At 42.6% G+C, this 17,941-nt stretch overlaps 1 protein-coding gene across 2 annotated transcripts in view; it reads right to left on the bottom strand.

Annotated features, from left to right (window-relative positions):
- NELL2 (neural EGFL like 2) overlaps positions 1 to 17,941 on the bottom strand; it is a 327,688-nt gene that overhangs the window by 262,428 nt on the left and 47,319 nt on the right. For both annotated transcript variants that reach the window (XM_081083919.1, XM_081083918.1), the window contains exon 4: positions 13,732 to 13,882. In XM_081083919.1, the coding sequence (XP_080940045.1) occupies positions 13,732 to 13,882 (151 nt within the window). The remainder of the gene's footprint in view (positions 1 to 13,731; positions 13,883 to 17,941) is intronic.

Below are 17,941 nucleotides of genomic sequence, written 5' to 3'. Positions count from 1 at the left end.
GCGATGACTGGGACACTGAGACGCGGGGCCTCTTAGGGTAGGACTGAGGATCAGCCATAGCTGTTTGCTCCACCCTGTTGATTCCCTGAGACCCCACCCCACCCAAGCTGTGTGCAGAGGCTTTTGCATATGAAAGGCCTGGCCCTTTGCAATCTGAAAATTACCTAACAAACTGCAGCTGGGTCAGAGAGACCGATAGCTTCCAAAAGAAGGCCCAAGGCCCCACAGCAGCTTGCATTGCTTCACAGCTGGGCCTTATATGGGCATCTCCAAATCACAAACAAATAAGAGGAATCTGCACATATCTCTGTAGCTCCTGCTGGGTAGCCTCAGGCAGAGGCTAAATTAGCACCTCCTTAGAGATCCAAGAGCCAGTGTACCCAGTGGTCAGAGTGGGACCATCCAGATTACAACTCCTCAGATCCATAAGGGACACACTCAGGGAGCAGACTCAGTGAACACCAAAGCCCCACTGAAGCAAGTCTTGCCCCAGAAGGTTGTCTCCAGCACAAAAGTTCTCCCACTGTAGACACAGCTGATTCTCACAGCCAATTGGCCTGGAGGTCAATTCCCCCCAGTTATACCAACAACAATCAAGGCTTAACTACAACAAGACTATGCACAAAGCCCACAAAGTGGAGCACCAAGAGTGTCCACCTCAGGTAATTGGGGAGTCTGGGCTACTAGCCAGTCGTGGGTGAACTACGGATCCAGCCAGTTTGAAATGAATAAAACAAAACAAAACAAAAAGACCGTACCCTTTTATGTAAAGACGTTTACTTTGAATTTATATTAGTTCACACAAACACTCCATCCATGCTTTTGTTCCAGCCCTCTGGTCCAGTTTAAGAACCCATTGTGTCCCTCGAGTCAAAAAGTTTGCCCACCCCTGTAGTAGGCCCTATAGGACACCTAGCACAGAAAGCCACTCTATCAACACAGGGAAGCATAAAAAATGCAGAGACAAAGAAACAGGTCTCAAATGACAGAAATGGAGGAAAGCAAACGACTGGATATAGAGTTCAAAACCACACTTATAAGGTTTTTCAAGAATTTTCTAGAAACCACTGATAAATTTAGTGAGACCCTCAAGAAATCTAGTGAGGCCCTCAAGGATATGAACAAGGGCCAACTAGAAATTAAGCATACACTGACTGAAATAAAGAATATTATACAGAGATCCAACAGCAGACTAGAGGATCACAAGCTTCAAGTCAAAGATTTGAAATACTAAGAAGCAAAAATCACCCAACTGGAAAAATAAAAAGAAAAAAGAATCCAAAAAATATGAAGATAGTGTAGGGAGCCTCTGGGACAACTTCAAGCGCACCAATATCCAAATTATGGGCGTGCCAGAAGAAGAGAGAGAGCAAGATATTAAAAACCTATTTGAAGAAATAATGACAGAAAACTTCCCTATCTGGTGAAAGAAATAGACTTACAAGTCCAGGAAGTGCAGAGAACCCCAAACAAAAGGAATCCAAAGAGGACCACACCAAGACACATCATCATTAAAATGCCAAGAGCAAAAGACAAAGGGAGAATCTTAAAAGGAGCAAGAGAAAAAAAGTCAGTTACATACAAGGGAGTACCCATACGACTGTCAGCTGATTTCTCAACAGAAATTATGCAGGCCAGAAGGGAGTGGCAAGAAATATTCAAAGTGATAAATAGCAAGAACCTATAACCTAGATTACTTTACCCAGCAAAGGTATCATTCAGAATTGAAGGTCAGATAAGGAGCTTCACAGATAAGAAAAAGCTAATGGAGTTCATTGCCACCAAACCAGTATTATATGAAATGCTGAAAGGTATCCTTTAAAAAGAGGAAGAAAAAGGTAAAGATAAAAATTATGAACAGCAAATACACATCTATCAACAAGTGAATCTAAAAACCAAGTGAATAAATAATCTGATGAACAGAATAAACTGGTGAATATAATAGAATCAGGGGCATAGAAAGGGAGTGGACTGACTATTCTCGGGGGGGAAAGGGGTGTGGGGGATGCGGGAAGAGACGGACAAAAATTGTACACCTATGGATGAGGACAGTGGGGGAGGGGGGTAATGGCAGAGGGTGGGGTGGGAACCGGGTGGAGGGGAGTTATGGGGGGAAAATAAAGATTTAAGCTGAACAATAAAGATTTAATTAAAAAAAAGAAAATACTACTAATAAAAAAAATAATGTCTATTAAAAGAATGTATAGGACAGCAAAGTTATTTTTAAATGTTCAATCTCACTAGCAATCAAAGAAATGAAACTTAGTGTGTCGAACTTTACATTGGTACAAGTTTTCTTGAGGCTAATTCGACAATGTGTATTTTTTTTTAATGCAGAAAAAAAAAAAAACCTATTATAACCAGTTACCCAACAAATTGCATTTCCTGGAATTTTTCCTAAGGAAACTATCAGAGATCAAGCACATACTTCATGCCATGCAGTGCTGCTGCATTAATTATAATTCTGAAAAATGAGAAATAATCTAAATGTCCAAAAATAGGTTAATAAAATAAATTACAGAATATCAATATGATAAATATCATAAAAACCAATGCACATTTCAGAAATATCTATTTTAATAATTTTGGAAAATAAATGTAATATATCTATTTAGAATGATGTCGTAATCTCCAATTTTATGCCATCTAAAAAGATTAGAAACAAATAACATGTTAACAGTGGTTATTCTGGTAAAGTGATTATGATTTTGTTTTTTTCTTTTATATTTCCACTAGAGGCCCAGTGCACAAAATTTGTGAACGGAGGAGGGGTGTGTCCCCCTGCACCCTCTCCAATCCAGGACCCCTCAGGGGATGTCTGTAGGGCCTAAACCGGCAGGTGGACATCTCTCTCACAATCCTGGACCACTGGCTCCTAATCGCTCACCTGCCTGCCTGCCTGGTCACCCCTAACTGCAACCCCCTGACAGCCTGGTCGCCTCAACTGCCCCCCACCCCCGCCAGCCTGGTTGCTCCACACAGCCTGCTTATTCAGTCATTTGGTCATCCCTCACTAACCCCCCTGCTGGCCTGGTCATAGGTAGCCATCTTGTGAGGGTGTAATGGTCAATTTGCATATGACCTCTTTATTATATAGGATAGTTTTCAAATTTTGTACAGTGAATATGGATTAACTACATGATTAGAAGCACTGGATATGTTACTTTAAAAAACACAGAAAATATGACATCAACCTCAAAACAACCCCCAAAATTGAGTATTAACAGCCTTCTTTGAGAAATTTGGGTTCAAAAAGGGAAAAGGACTTTCCTGGAGTTATCATCTGAGGAACTAGTAAAGTTTTAATTAAACCCAACTCAACCAATTTTGGCTACAACCCCTTGCTGTGTCCAATGTATCAGGCACAGCTACCCACCTCCAAGAAAGGGCATATAGTATACCCAACCATCACTTATAGATTGATTGATTTATCAGTGCTATGACAAGACAGTTGGTGAAAGGCCATAAGCCAGTGGTTCTCAACCTTCTGGCCCTTTAAATACAGTTCCTCATGTTGTGACCCAATCATAAAATTATTTTCATTGCTACTTCATAACTGTAATGTTGCTACTATTATGAATCGTAATGTAAATATCTGATATGCAGGATGGTCTTAGACGACCCCTGTGAAAGGGTCATTCGACCGCCAAAGGGGTCATGACCCACAGGTTGAGAACCGCTGCTAAGCAGACCATACTCTACGACTATAATGCAATTGTTTTTTTACTTCCATGTGTGTCTCAATTCTGAAGGACTTAAATGTTTTTCTAAATAAATGAACAAATGCATAAAAATATCTTCTCTTTCAAAAAGGATTTTCAAATAAATTTTACAGTTACCATATTGACAAATAATAAAAAATATTAATTAATTTGTTTCTTTGCCAAAACACTACTTCCTCTTAAAGTTTCTTATAAAGATAGAAATGTCAGTTTTTCAAGCATCAGAGAAGTTTAGGCTCTGTTTTTAGCAAGCACATCATACTAGCTACTAAAGAGAACCTGTATTTATGCTTTAAAAATAGCCTTGTTTTCTTTCCCTAACATTCAGAATATAAAAATCCTCTTAAGGAAAAATGTGTTCTTAGGAAAGTAGAACCTTTAACAGTGTCATGTTTAATTACAAGGCTTCATTATGAGGGGAAAAAGAACAAAAACTAAATATCCCTGCCAAAAGTGCTGACATTGCAAAAAGTACTTATATTGTAAGTACTATAAAATTCATTTTATAGGTTTAATCTTTCTTTAAAAAAGAATTCTAGGCTAATAACTAAAAATAATCTTCATTCATGTATAGGTTCTGTATATGGGATTAAGTATTAAATCATTTAGTGATGGTAAGCTTATAACTTAAAGGCAATCAGAGAAAGTTGCTATGCCCTAAAATTTAGAAATACCAACATCTTCAAAATTGGTAAAAGGAGACATAATAAAGTCATAAGAACTTACCAAAGAAAATTTCTTAAACTTTCCATTACAAAGTGAAGAAATAGTACTTAGGAAAATATTGGTACATTTACACAATGGAATACTATGCAGCTGTAAAAAAAGAAGGAACTCTTACCCTTTGATATAGCATGGATGGACCTGGGGACTATTATGATAAGTGAAATAAGCCAGTCAGAGAAAGACAAATATTACCTAATCTCACTTATATGTGGAATTTAATGAACAAAATAAACTGATGAACAGTGGATTCCTGGAATGGACTGACAGACCTCAGAGGGGAGGGGGTTGGGGGGACAGGAAGAGATGAACCAAAGAACATATATACATACTAGAGGCCTGGTGCACAAAATTCATGCACTGGAGGGGAGGGGTTGTCCCTCAGCCCAGCCTGCACCCTCTTCAATCTGGGACCCCTCGGGGGATGTTCAACTGCTGGTTTAGGCCTGATTCCATTAAACCAGCAGTCGGACATCCCTATCACAATCTGGGACCACTGGCTCCCAATGGCTCACCCGCCTGCCTGCCTGATCACCCCCTAACCACTCCCCTGCCAGCCTGATCGATGCCTAACTGCTCCCCTGCCAGCCCGGTTGCCCCCAATTGCCCTCCCCTGCCGGCCATCTTGTGGCTGTGGGCGCTGCCATCTTTGAGGGCATGGCAGTCAATTAGCATATTCCCTCCTTATTGGCTCTGGTTGCTGCCATCTTTGAGGGTGGGGCAGTCAATTAGCATATTCCCTCCTTATTGGCTGTGGGCACCGCCATCTTTGCAATGGCATGAGGGTCAATTAGCATATTCCCTTTTTATTAGATAGGATATGTATAGTCCATGGACACAGACAATAGTGTGATAAAAGCCTGGGGTGGGGATTCGTTGGAGAGGGGTAGGGGAGGGATGGGGGACATCTGTAATACTGACAATAAATAAACATATTTTTTTTCATCTGAGAAAAGAACCTTTAAAAATTGCAAACTGATCATTAGTATCTATGTGAGCCAATTATTTCTAATGAGTAATTAATTTTTACTATCACATGAAAAGTAATAGCACAGCAACACAGAAGTAGGAAGCATAAAAATATTAGAGCAGGAACATACCAGGTTGATTTCTTAAAATATGGGAGCTTGAGCCTCAGTAACAATTGCCTACACAACAGCCAAGGTACTGGCATTCTGTCGTCTGGAGAGAAGAAAGTAGATGCAAAGGAGCTCCAGAATGGATGCGGCAGAGGGTCTTGTCATGGCCTCTGATATCAGGGGCCTGATAACTGGGCATGGAAGCCTAGAAATACCCCTGGTCCTCTGCATCATTGCCTTAGCAGGTAAATACCCACAATGTACAATGGGAGTGGATATGAGTTGGTTAGTCCATGGTTGCTACTGCAGCAGCCAACCAATTCATTTCCTGGCCCTGCAGAAAGAGTGGAATGCTGATAGGAAAGAAAAGAATACCTTGCTTCTCCAGCATAAAAGGGAGAAGTGCACCCTGGCAAGTGTTGCTTTAGAGTATAGGGCCAGGGTGGGCAAAGTTTTTGACTCGAGGGCCACAGTGGGTTCTTAACTGGACCAGAAGGCCAGAACAAAAGCATGGATGGAGTGTTTGTGTGAACTAATATAAATTCAAAGTAAACATCCTTATCTAATAAAAGAGAAACATGGCAATTAGCGTATGTCCGCTAACCTTCCCATTGGCTAATCAGGGCAACGTGCAAATTAACTGCCAGCCAAGATGGCGGCCGGCAGCCAGACAGCTGAAGCGGAACATGAGGCTTGCTTGCTTCAGTGACGGAGGACTCCAATGTTCCCTGCCTGCCGCAGCCCGGCTCTGAGCTCCTGAAGCAACAGCTCCAAAAGATACAATGTTTCAATTATAGAAGCTAAAAGATGGCGGTTAATTTGCATATACCAGTTGCGAGGAAAGACTGAGGACAAAATGGAGGCTGAGCGGTACAGAAGGGAGCTAAGTAGGGGCCTCGAGGACAGAAATGGAGCCAAGGCTGTGGAGGTGGGAGGCGGGAGGTGGGAGGGCAAGCCCAGCCACAGTGGCTGCGAGCTGGATGGGCAGCGGCTTGGAGGGGAAGGGGCAGCACCTGGGAGGGGGAGGGGAAACCCGCCACAGCGGCTGAGAGGGGGAGGGGAAACCCGCCACAGCGCCTGGGAGGGGGAGGGGAAACCCGCCACAGTGCCTGGGAGGGGGAGGGGAAACCCGCCACAGCGGCTGGGAGGGGGAGGGGAAACCCGCCACAGCACCTGGGAGGGGGAGGGGAAACCCGCCACAGTGCCTGGGAGGGGGAGGGGAAACCCGCCACAGTGCCTGGGAGGGGGAGGGGAAACCCGCCACAGTGCCTGGGAGGGGGAGGGGAAACCCGCCACAGTGCCTGGGAGGGGGAGGGGAAACCCGCCAAAGCGCCTGGGAGGGGGAGGGGAAACCCGCCACAGTGGCTGGGAGAGGGAGGGGAAACCCGCCACAGCGGCTGGGAGGGGGAGGGGAAACCCGCCACAGTGCCTGGGAGGGGGAGGGGAAACCCGCCACAGTGCCTGGGAGGGGGAGGGGAAACCCAGCAGGAGTGGGTGGGAGCAGGAGGGGAAACCCGCCACAGCGCCTGGGAGGGGGAGGGGAAATGCAGCAGGAGCGCCTGGGAGGGGGAGGGGAAACCCGCCACAGTGCCTGGGAGGGGGAGGGGAAACCCGCCACAGCGCCTGGGAGGGGGAGGGGAAATGCAGCAGGAGCGCCTGGGGGAGTGGGGAAACCCGCCACAGTGCCTGGGAGGGGGAGGGGAAACCCACCACAGTGCCTGGGAGGGGGAGGGGAAACCCGCCACAGTGCCTGGGAGGGGGAGGGGAAACCCGCCACAGTGCCTGGGAGGGGGAGGGGAAACCCGCCACAGTGCCTGGGAGGGGGAGGGGAAACCCAGCAGGAGTGGGTGGGAGCAGGAGGGGAAACCCACCACAGCGCCTGGGAGGGGGAGGGGAAATGCAGCAGGAGCGCCTGGGGGAGTGGGGGAACCCAGCAGGAGAGGCTGGGAGCAGGAGGGGCAATGCAGCAACTCGGAGTGGGAACCCTGCCTCAGCGGGTTTCGCTCCCCACTCTGCTTCACTCCAGCCCCTGGAAGCCCTATTCTTGCAGTAATCTTCTTGCAACAGGCCTCTAGTCATTAAATAAAAGGTTACGGTCTTTTTTTTTTTTTTTTTAGTTTTACTCATTTCAAACGGGCCAGATCCGGCCCGTGGGCCGTAGTTTGCCCACGGCTGGCATAGGCCCACACATCAAAAGGTCATGAGTTTAGCCTGGCCAGTGTGGCTCAGTGGTTGAGCATTGGAACCAGGAACCAAGAGGTGGTGGGTTCGATTCCCGGTCAGGTCACATGCCTGGGTTGCAGGCTCAGTCCCCAGTGAGGGTGTGTGCAGGAGGCAGCCAATTGATGATGTTTCTCTCTCATCAATGTTTCTATCTCTCTAACCCTCTCCCTTCCTCTTTCTCTAAAAATCAATAAAAACATATTTTTTTTTAAAAAAAAAGGGGGATCATGAGTTTGATTCCCAGTCAAGGGCATGTACCTGGGCTGCAGGTTTGATCCTTGGCCCTGGTTGGGGTGTGGGAGGCAATCAATTGATTTGTCTCTCCCACATCCATCTCTCTCTCTCTCTCTCTCTCTCTCTCTCTCTCTCTCTCTCTCTCTCTCTCCTCCTCTCTTCTCCCTTCTCTCCTCTCTCTTTTCCTCCCTCCTTCCCTCCCTTCCACTTTCTCTAAAAATCAAAGTAAAAAATATCTTCACCTGAGAATTAACAACAACAAAAAAGATGTGTGTTCCATGAAATACCTCTATAATATTAAAGTACTTCCTTCCATCACTCCATCTATACACAAATTTGGTATATATAAGAAATATGAGAAATCACATCTGCTTTCTGAGTCTTAAGTTTAATTCAGTTTCTTTGATGAACTCACCATGTCTCCTGGGTAATGATATAGTATGCTTAACCACATTAGAATATATATTGCAACTTCCCTAATAATAATGGAGGCATTAAAATACACATTAAAGCTATAATTCCTTAAAGATAAATAATGATATAAAAACATACTTAAAGTGAATCAATTATAAGTAATTTTTTTTTAATTACATAGAAATTGAGGTTTGAAATGTTTACTCATAAACCCAATTCTCTTTAATGGTATTTATTAAGTACAATCAAAAAGTAAAGAGCATAGTAGCTGTTGTGTCAGTCTGTTAATTTTGTTCACAATAAACAGTGATCATTTTAGTTCAGAACCATTAAGCCAAGCAAATATTGCCAGCAAGTTTTTACTTAGTAATGTCAAGAAAGAGAAATGGCTTAATATATGACAAGCACTCACAAATACGAAGATACATTTTATCGGCCTCATATATAAATACATTCTTACTCATCCCGAATGTATAATAATTAATACTAAGAAAGTAGAAAAATCTCATTTATTTCACCTCAACTTTATTAATATAGAAGATGATTGCAAATTAAAGATAGTTTTGCATTTACTTGCAAAGTCATTGCCACAAATTATGTCCATGTATGCTATTTGCAAAGCATTCAAAGTTAGAAGTATAAATAATATTTGGCTATCAGGAAAATTCCTAATAATAACTCCATGAGAACTAATTTATATACCTAAAGCCCAAGACTATTGTAAATAGAGATAAGTACTATAAACTACAGAACACAGTCCAGGTGACTATACCAATCTATACCAAAGGATGACAAAATGATTTTATTTATCCTGAAGAAACTACCATTTTATAAAGCATGGAAGAGAATAGGGTCCTTTTAAAATTTAGGGAAATATTCTCATTCATTTTTACTTAAAATATATTTTGCTTTTCAATGAGCTATTACTGCATTCATATATCTCTCCTGTATTTCCTGTATAAATGGGTAAGTGAACCAATATCTTAGAATTCTTTCTTTACTTTTTATTTTTTCTCTTTCAAAATACAAAAGTCAGAAAAGTTATAATGATGCTCTCTTGATCTGCCTGAATGTCTTAATTCTTTCAGACATAAGTGCTATATATTATTATCTATTGTTTTTAGATAATACTGCTGTTGGCTAAATATACACAGAATGGCTGAGGAGCCTACAAGCTTTTGTGCTGTGCTCACATGAAGTTTGTGGTCTAATTTTTATTATTAGGCCCTACTTGAAAAGCTCCATTTGAAACCAGCAACTCGGTTGGAAAGCCAAATGAGCCTTTGCTCACAGAACACCAGGACACTGCTGATGAGGTTTCCAGTAGTTTCGTCATAATGTCACTGTTTGAAACTGTATTTCAGTGCCTAGGTTTGACTTACGCCCTCTTTCAATTCCGAGATGCTGTGATGTCTGCCTTTCCTACTCTTTGTCCTGCTCTGAGCTCACTTCAGATACCCTAGAATCCAGAGTGTGCCCATTAGTCTCACATGTCCAAACCAACAAAGTTGTGTGATTAGGTTTCCAGCTTTAACACAGTGCTTGAGATGTTGCTATATAGCTCATTAGTCTGAGAACTTGACTTGCAGCCATTTTGAGGTAGTAGCTACCAGTTAGTGAAATCCTCACGCAAGAGCTAATGACATTTCAGGATAAATTACGTGTCCTCCATCAATATAGCAACCTGAACATTTCCCGGGACCTTTGCCCTAGTCTAGTGAAAACTTTGTGAGGTCATTTATGATTTCTGGTGCAGTCATGATGGTCTTTCTCTCTCTTTTTTAAAATATATGTTTATTTATGTCAGAGAGAAAGTGAGAGGAAGAAAGAGAGACAGAAACATCAATGATGAGAGAGAATTATTGATTGGCTACCTCCTGCATACCTCACACTGGGGACCGAGCCTGCAACCCGGACATGTGCCCTATCCAAGTATCAGACCTCCTGGTTCATAGGTTGACGCTCAACCACAGAGCCATAATGGTCAGGCATGATGATCGTTCTCTTGATGTTTCACTCATTTCTTCATCCACCAAATATTTATTTAGCATCTAACTGTGTATGACAGCATGATAAAAATGAAGTTTGTAAGTTTAATGTGCAGTCGTTGAAAAAAAGCTTTCAACTCTAATCAAAAGTTGTTGCCAACTATGTAAAATTGTACACAAACACCCAAGTACACCTTGAAAAGGATTAGAAAGCTGCATCTCAGAGTGTTGTTATGGTGGTTACCTCCAGATTCCAGGACTTTGGGCAGTGGTGCTGGTAACAGTGCAACAGCTGGCTCTCTGCGCTCTAGAGAAGTAAGTCTAAGGTATTGGTTCATTTATCCATTTGTGTGGGAAAGATCAAAGAGAAAAATTTTAAAAGCACTTATTTAAAAAGTATTTCTCAATAAAAATGCATTTTCCAAAAAAAAAAGCCCTGCTTTATAGCATTTGTTGATTTCCAAAGTGTAAGCAATCACACATGGTTTTCTTTCAACCTACCACAGGAATATCAAGTGGCTTACAAAGTTGCAACTCATATGCCAGTATGAGCCCTCTCCAGCACACCTCTGATTGGCTGACTTCTACTTTATGCTTTTCTTGTTTTCAAAATATCTTTACTGGTAATAGTGGTATTCCACCCCCACCCCACCTCCCCCAGCCCCCGGGATAAAAACTAGGTAGTCAGGTATAGGGATGGGGGTAGGCTCTATCTTTGTTGTGCCTTTTAAATTTTGAAGCCTGAAATGTATTACCAAATTTTTTATTATAATTTAAAATGTTTAATCCTCAGTAAATATTTGTTACCATTGTGATCAAAAACAGTGAATATTTCTAATGTCTCATATACAATTAATACATATGTATATGTGTGAAACATTAAAGAACAATAGAAGGTGTCACATGTTAGAATGCCAAAAGGAGTGGCTCAGTTTTTAAAACTGGAGGCTAATGGAGGGAGAAATTCATTCAGCTGAAAGGTCAGTGAAAGCTTCATGGGGATCTGAGTGGAGCAGAGAGAAAGGAGGCGGGTGACACACAGATGGTGAGCAGACTGGCCACTGTGCCTGGCATTTATACTCCTGCTGAATGATATCACTTTCTCCAACTCTGCCAGTGCCGGAGCAGGCACTGCCCAGGGTCTAGTTCTTACTGCCTCCCTCCTACTTAATCTGGCTCCAGGGCAGGCTGCGAAGCAGCCCAAATGGAGATAAGATTGGAGCCAGAGACTGACATGAAGAGCAGAGAAACGGATGCACTTCAACTCTGCTAATAATGTGAATGTCTCTCAGGGTTCTCCAGCAGGCACTCTGTGGTCTAACTCACCAAGCCTGATTCACAGAGGAACAGCTCCAGTTCTTGTTCTTGTGCTTCCTACCAAGCAGGCAAAACGTGCTCTGATGAAGCGCCAGGACCTCACTCACCCATCTCCCAAAATTAGCTTCCCGCAGCGTGCAGAAGAGCTCTCCCAGGAGCTAGGAAGAACCTATGGGGAGCTGGGCCTGCACCTAACCCCTGCCAGTCAGAGGATAACAGATCAATATTCATTTTGACAGGCATTTTTCAACATTAACTCTCACAAAAAACACACCTATCATTTGGATACTTATCACAGCAGTCCAACTTGAATTCGATATTATTCTCAAAAGCCAAATTGAGGAAAGCAATTTACATGGAGTATTTCTTGAAGGACATGATCCTTTATCAGGGTTTCATACAGCAGGCACTGCTGGCGTGTTAAGCAGGGAAACCTGGTTGTACAGGACTTTCAGACACACAACCAAGTCCCATTTTAAAGACCTCCACTCGGAGACGCACATCACTGGCATCCATGCAGATGTGCTTTCTCCAAAGTGTATGTGGCGTGATGTCACCAGCGACAGGAAACCCCCTGAACTTGTCCCTCTAAAGATACTACATTTGCCCATAGAAGGCCATTGGGGAAATACGACTCTGGTCTCAGAACCAAGAATGGTTGCATTGTCTTAATCACCCAGCTGGGTTTCAATTCTTTCTTTGCCCTGGTTTACATAATTCATTTTATTTTCATCTTGTTGCCCCAAAGATATCTCTATAAGCCACCTTAAACTTTTTGTGTGAAAGAAAGCAGAGAATAAATAAATAAGTGACAAAGGAAATGACGAAACAAAGAACGATCACTTCCGCAACAATAACGGGAAAAAAGAACAACATGAACAATAACACAGTCTTTCAGGGTGACGGGAGGTTAGGAGATGTCACAGTGGACGTGTGAAAACACTGGACTCAAGAATCAGAGGAAGTGGGTTTGGGTCCTGACTCTGTCACTATCAACTACGTGATGCCGTAAAGCCTGAGTGTAAGCAGAGAGAGGGTGGCTAGGAACCCCGCTCTCCATGTTCTCCATATACGTTTGCTTCTGTTTGCCCTTTAGTGTTTCGTAAAGATTTGCAAAGTCCAAGGTGGCCTCGTCTCTGATGAGAGAAACCAAGAAACTTCTGATTGCCCCTGAAAAGGATCGTTAACACCTTCGTAAACATAAAGCACATTACATACTTAAACTCTTTCATCTCCACAGCAACCTATACAGTAGCTACTATTATCCTCATTTTACAGGTGAGAAAAGTGAGGTGCAGAGAGGTGATGTGATTTGCCCAAGGTCCACAGATAGTAAGGGGTCATGCAGGTACTCAAAATGATGAACGTGAAGAAACTTCCATTGGCAGAATTGGAGTTATTCTTTCAGGAAGGAATGAATCGTTTTAAGTTGCTTGGTATTATTTAATAGCAATTTATGCATATGCCAGGTGACATGAATGAATTTCTTTTGGCTCCTACCCAGTAGTCCCACCTGCTCTCCTGCTCATGCTTCTGCACACCGGAGAAGCTGGGAAATACTAGACAGCATTCTGGTTTAACTCACATTCAAGGACACAGCTTCAACCGCTGCAATCCACAACTGTATTGAACAAAAAGTTTCCTGTCAGGGCTAAAATTCTAAGACTATTAAACTCAAAACCCAGGCAATTTCCTAAAGAAACAGAAAATAGTGTTTTTGAATATAAGTAGTCACAATAACAAGTACATTTGACATTGAGGAAGGTGTCTCATGAGGAATTCAGTGATTTGGTAAATTTGTTTTAGGAATGGTGACTTCTGTGTGCTCTTAGCAACATCAAAAGCAGCTCCCTCTGCTTTGGGGCAGATCTCCATGACTTCTGTTTGTGATTTTGCATAACATAGCACAACTATTGTAGCTGTTTACCCCAATCTTGGATATAGCATGTCTTGCTTTTGTTTGCTTCTCTTTCATGTGCTCATTTAACCGGATGTAATAAAAACACAGGAAACTCCAGCAGCCACACTTACCTGTGATCCAAGTGGTGAATGGAGAGAATAACTCCGGAATTTAGATGGGTCTGTTTTAGAGTCACCAAAATAGTAAATTCATGTTTATTTCTCAGCTTCTGAAAGAACTGGTCCGCTGTAGCAGTGGATGCTTTTATACTTCTGGGAGTGTCTGAAAGAGAAACAAACACTAAATCGACTAGAATTTGGTTTTACAAAGTGCCCTTTAGATGCAACATCTTTCAAGAAACAATGATAAATACCAAGTTTCTGACTTCCCTGATAAACTCTTTCAACAAGACTTTAGGCTACTTATAACCAGACAGTAAACCACCAAATTACTGAGCTTGTGTTTCAGGAATCTCTTTTCCAAAATGTCACTGTTGAGGTAAAGAATCAAAGAACCCAGTTTGAAAAAGAAAGTATACTCTCAAGTTTTCTCCTTGTACACTTCCTATATCCTGGACACTACCACCACATCAGTGTCAACAGAGAACAAAGAAGATGTACTTTCTAGACGGGAACCTAAAAGACCACGATAAAGACATTTAGTTTTTCTGACACCTCATGACAGAAAATTGGATTTAAATCTATGTGCCATGTTCCACAGTGATGTCTTTAGCCAGAAGGTTTTCTCTAAATAGATTGTTTAAAAGATCATTGTAATTAGTCACTCTCAGCCTTCTGTGAAGTGGATGAAACATTAAGATCAAATTATCTTACCATATTTGTGGAAAGACTGTCATAGAACTTAATTCCCATGTGCCTCTCTTCTGGCTTAGAGAAAGCCTAGCCAAGGGAGTGCAGAAACCTGTGCCCAGTGCTTCCACCTGGAATAGCCTTGCACTCCAACCTTGCCACCCAAAGGATATAGGGAAACACATAGGGAGAGAATTGGACTCAGTGGACAGGAAAAAAACATCTAAGCCATCTGCTAACTGAGCATAAGGCTCTCCTATTCATAGTGTGTGCAAAGGACTTACGGGAGAGAGAAATTGTTTTGTTTTGGTTTTTCTTGTGATCAAATCATTCTCCTATTTTCTATGCTTTAGACTAGGTAGATTAGTTAAGTAGTTCTCAGCGGAGGAACCACTGGCATTTGGAGAGAACAATCCCACCTCGTGCTAAACTGTCCCATGAACTGCAGAACATTTAGCATGCCTGGGTGCCAGCCCAGGAACGCCCGTGGCACCCAACCCCCAGTCACGGGACAACTCAAAGTTCTCTCGCGCCTTTCCGATCATTCTTTGGGAGCAGTGCAGCAGGAATCTCAGAGAACCACACAACCTTCATGAAACAGATTATAGGATTAATCCAAAACTCCCCAACATTCTAGCCCTATACATTTCAGGAATAAAGATGTAATCGCCTGGTCTGTACCCATCACTGGGAATATACAGATGTGGAGAAGCCCTCAAGATACCCATAGAATCTCAGAGGGAAGGCAAGGGAGGGGGGATGGGTGGGTGGGAAGAGATCAACCAAGAACTTGTATGCATATATGCATAACCCAGGGACACAGACAATAGGGTGGTGAAGGCCCGGGGTGTGGGGTGGGGGTGGGCCATAAGGGGTAAATGGGGGGGGGGGGGAACATATGTAATATTTTCAACAACAAAGATTTAATTTAAAAGAATAAAAAATAAATGATACCCATAGACTAGAGGAAGGAACAGATAATCCCAATACAATGAAGGGAATGCTGTAACACACGGAGCACAAAGTGTTGTGGGATCATGGAGGGAAAGCAGCCAACATCATCTAGCAGTGGTTCTCAACCTTCTGGCCCTTTAAATACAGTTCCTCATACAGTGACCCAACCATAAAATTATTTTCGTTGCTACTTCATAACTGTAATGTTGCTACTGTTATGAATCATAATGTAAATATCTGATATGCAGGATGGTCTTAGGCGAACCCTGTGAAAGGGTCGTTCGACCGCCAAAGGGGTCGCGACCCACAGGTTGAGAACCGCTGAAAGGGAAGGATCCATAAAATAGATGGCATTTGATCATGGATGCACCAGCTACCAAGGAGAGGGAAAAGCATTCGATCATAGGACTGGCTTGTGAAAAAGCAGAGCTTGTGAAAGGGCATGCCATGTCTAAAACAGTGACTAGCAGCCATCGCGGACGGACCGACGGGCGGGAGAGGAAGGCTGGGCTGGACTGGCAGGACCTCATGTGCCTATGGAATAGACACCTGTCGTTGCTTCTGTCACCACCATCAATTTAGCCTCTTGGTTAAAGAGAAAAGAAAAAAATATAAAAGACACCTATTCACCCTCCCCACTCTTAACCTACAACTTCGTCCGTGCTGAAAGTACCCGGACCAATCAGCAATCAGTGCATCTCTTACTCATGTCCACAGTATTCCAAGCAGGAATGGGCACCTGTCCAGGTCAATGAAGTCAGGCCCAGGGGATTTGCTCAAAGTCTTAGGAAAAAAGAAACTTTTGTTGTTTTCAAAAAGAAACTTCCTCCGTTCCCATATTCACAATTCCAATATTTAACAATGACCTGCAATATCTGCCATAATCAATGTAGTGGTTTTAAACCCACATTCCATGTTGCTCTCGCAAAGCCCTGGAAACTGGATGGGGCCACAATTCCTGTTTCCTTTCTCCATGAGCCAAGGAACACGCCTAGGATTCACCCAAAGGCACGCAGCATGCTACAGGTATAACGGGGTGACAATTTCTGGCCCAGTATTACTTCCTCTAAACTGCACCACCTCCGACCGTGGCATTCGTTATCAGTGCTCTACTGCCACTCACAGAGAGACAGGCAAAGACGAGAGCAAGACACAGAAAATGATTCAGAAAAAAGTAATTATATAAGATAACATTTTTAGTTCTGTAAGTCACTAGCTTAGAAGTGATTTTAAGAAAGGTCACTTTCCCCATTTGCGTTTCTGCTTCCAATTTGTAAAATTAGCACTCCTGCCTTCTATTTTCATCTCAAGGATTATATAACGTTCAGAGGGATTTCTGGGTTCCCGTGGTTATTACTATACAACCTGATTCTGTTCCTCACCAGAAAATCAAGTCAAGGAAATGACCATGTGAGAATGAACTTTACTTCATTTCAGTTTTCAGAATTAATCATTTAATTCGGGTATGTATTATGCAATTTCTCAACAAGGCCTCCTGCTAGGAATAAGCATAGAAAATAAAGCATAGAGGTTATCAGAACACACTCTGAGGTCCCAATGCCAGCTACAGAGATTACGCTAGCTCGGGCGGCATGTAAACACCATGAGTTGGCGATTAGGACTATGATACTGATTAGTGTTACTCTTACATGCAGTGAGACTATGGAACCCACTAAGACGACCAAAAGCCATAATACCATCGTGGCAATATTCTGAGCTCACTTCCAGTCTCCCTATTCCAAACTCAGTCACACAATATCAGTTTACACATTTGAAAATGGACATAAAATGTTTTGGCAATCAAATTATTCTTAAGTAAAATCCTGCCTACTACTCTCTGTTTCTAGATAACTACAAATGATCGTTCTTTTATGGGCAAAAATCAATGTAAACTGTATTTCTTTTTAAAGAAGAACTGACAAAGGCTGACAAAATTGCCGCTTCAGAGAAAAGCAGGCTGAGGAAAAGAGCCTGTAAATGCTACTACGAAGACCTACAGGAAAACTTAGCAACATGCCCATGCTGCACTGGATCCTTCTAATTGGAGAACTGCTTAACATTAAAAGTTTTTCTCAACATTTTCCATTTTTATTGTGTGCAGAGACTAAAAATCCCACTGAGAAAACAGAAAACAACTAGTGGCATTTTAAAGCACTTGTTAATAAATAAGGAGGCTCAGAAGCAATTAGTTCAAAATATTCATTTTTAGTCATGGGACTACCAGGATGGAGTGATGAGTTCATGTAGTAAGAATTTCTAGAGATTTAAATATGTTATGAATGACCCATATAAGAGGAGAAAGAGGAGAGAGAGGGGGGAGGGAGGAAGGGAGAGGAAGAGAGAGAATACTGGTAACTCTAAAATAGGCTAATAGCCCTGGCCAGTGTTGCTCAGTGATTAGAGCATCAGCCCACAGACAGAGGGGTCTATGGTTCCATTTGGGTCAAGGGCATATGAGAGGCAACCAATCATATGTCTCTCTCACATGGATTTCTCTCTCTCTCTCTCTCCCTCTGTCTCTGTCTCTCCCTTCCACTATCTCCAAAAAAATTCACTATGGAAAAAATATCCTCTGGTT

This window comes from Myotis nattereri, assembly GCF_964212035.1.
Source record: "Myotis nattereri genome assembly, chromosome: 2".
Lineage (NCBI taxonomy): Eukaryota > Metazoa > Chordata > Mammalia > Chiroptera > Vespertilionidae > Myotis > Myotis nattereri.
The sequence above is the reverse complement of the archived record's forward strand: the minus strand, read 5'-3'. Positions and strand labels throughout refer to the sequence as shown.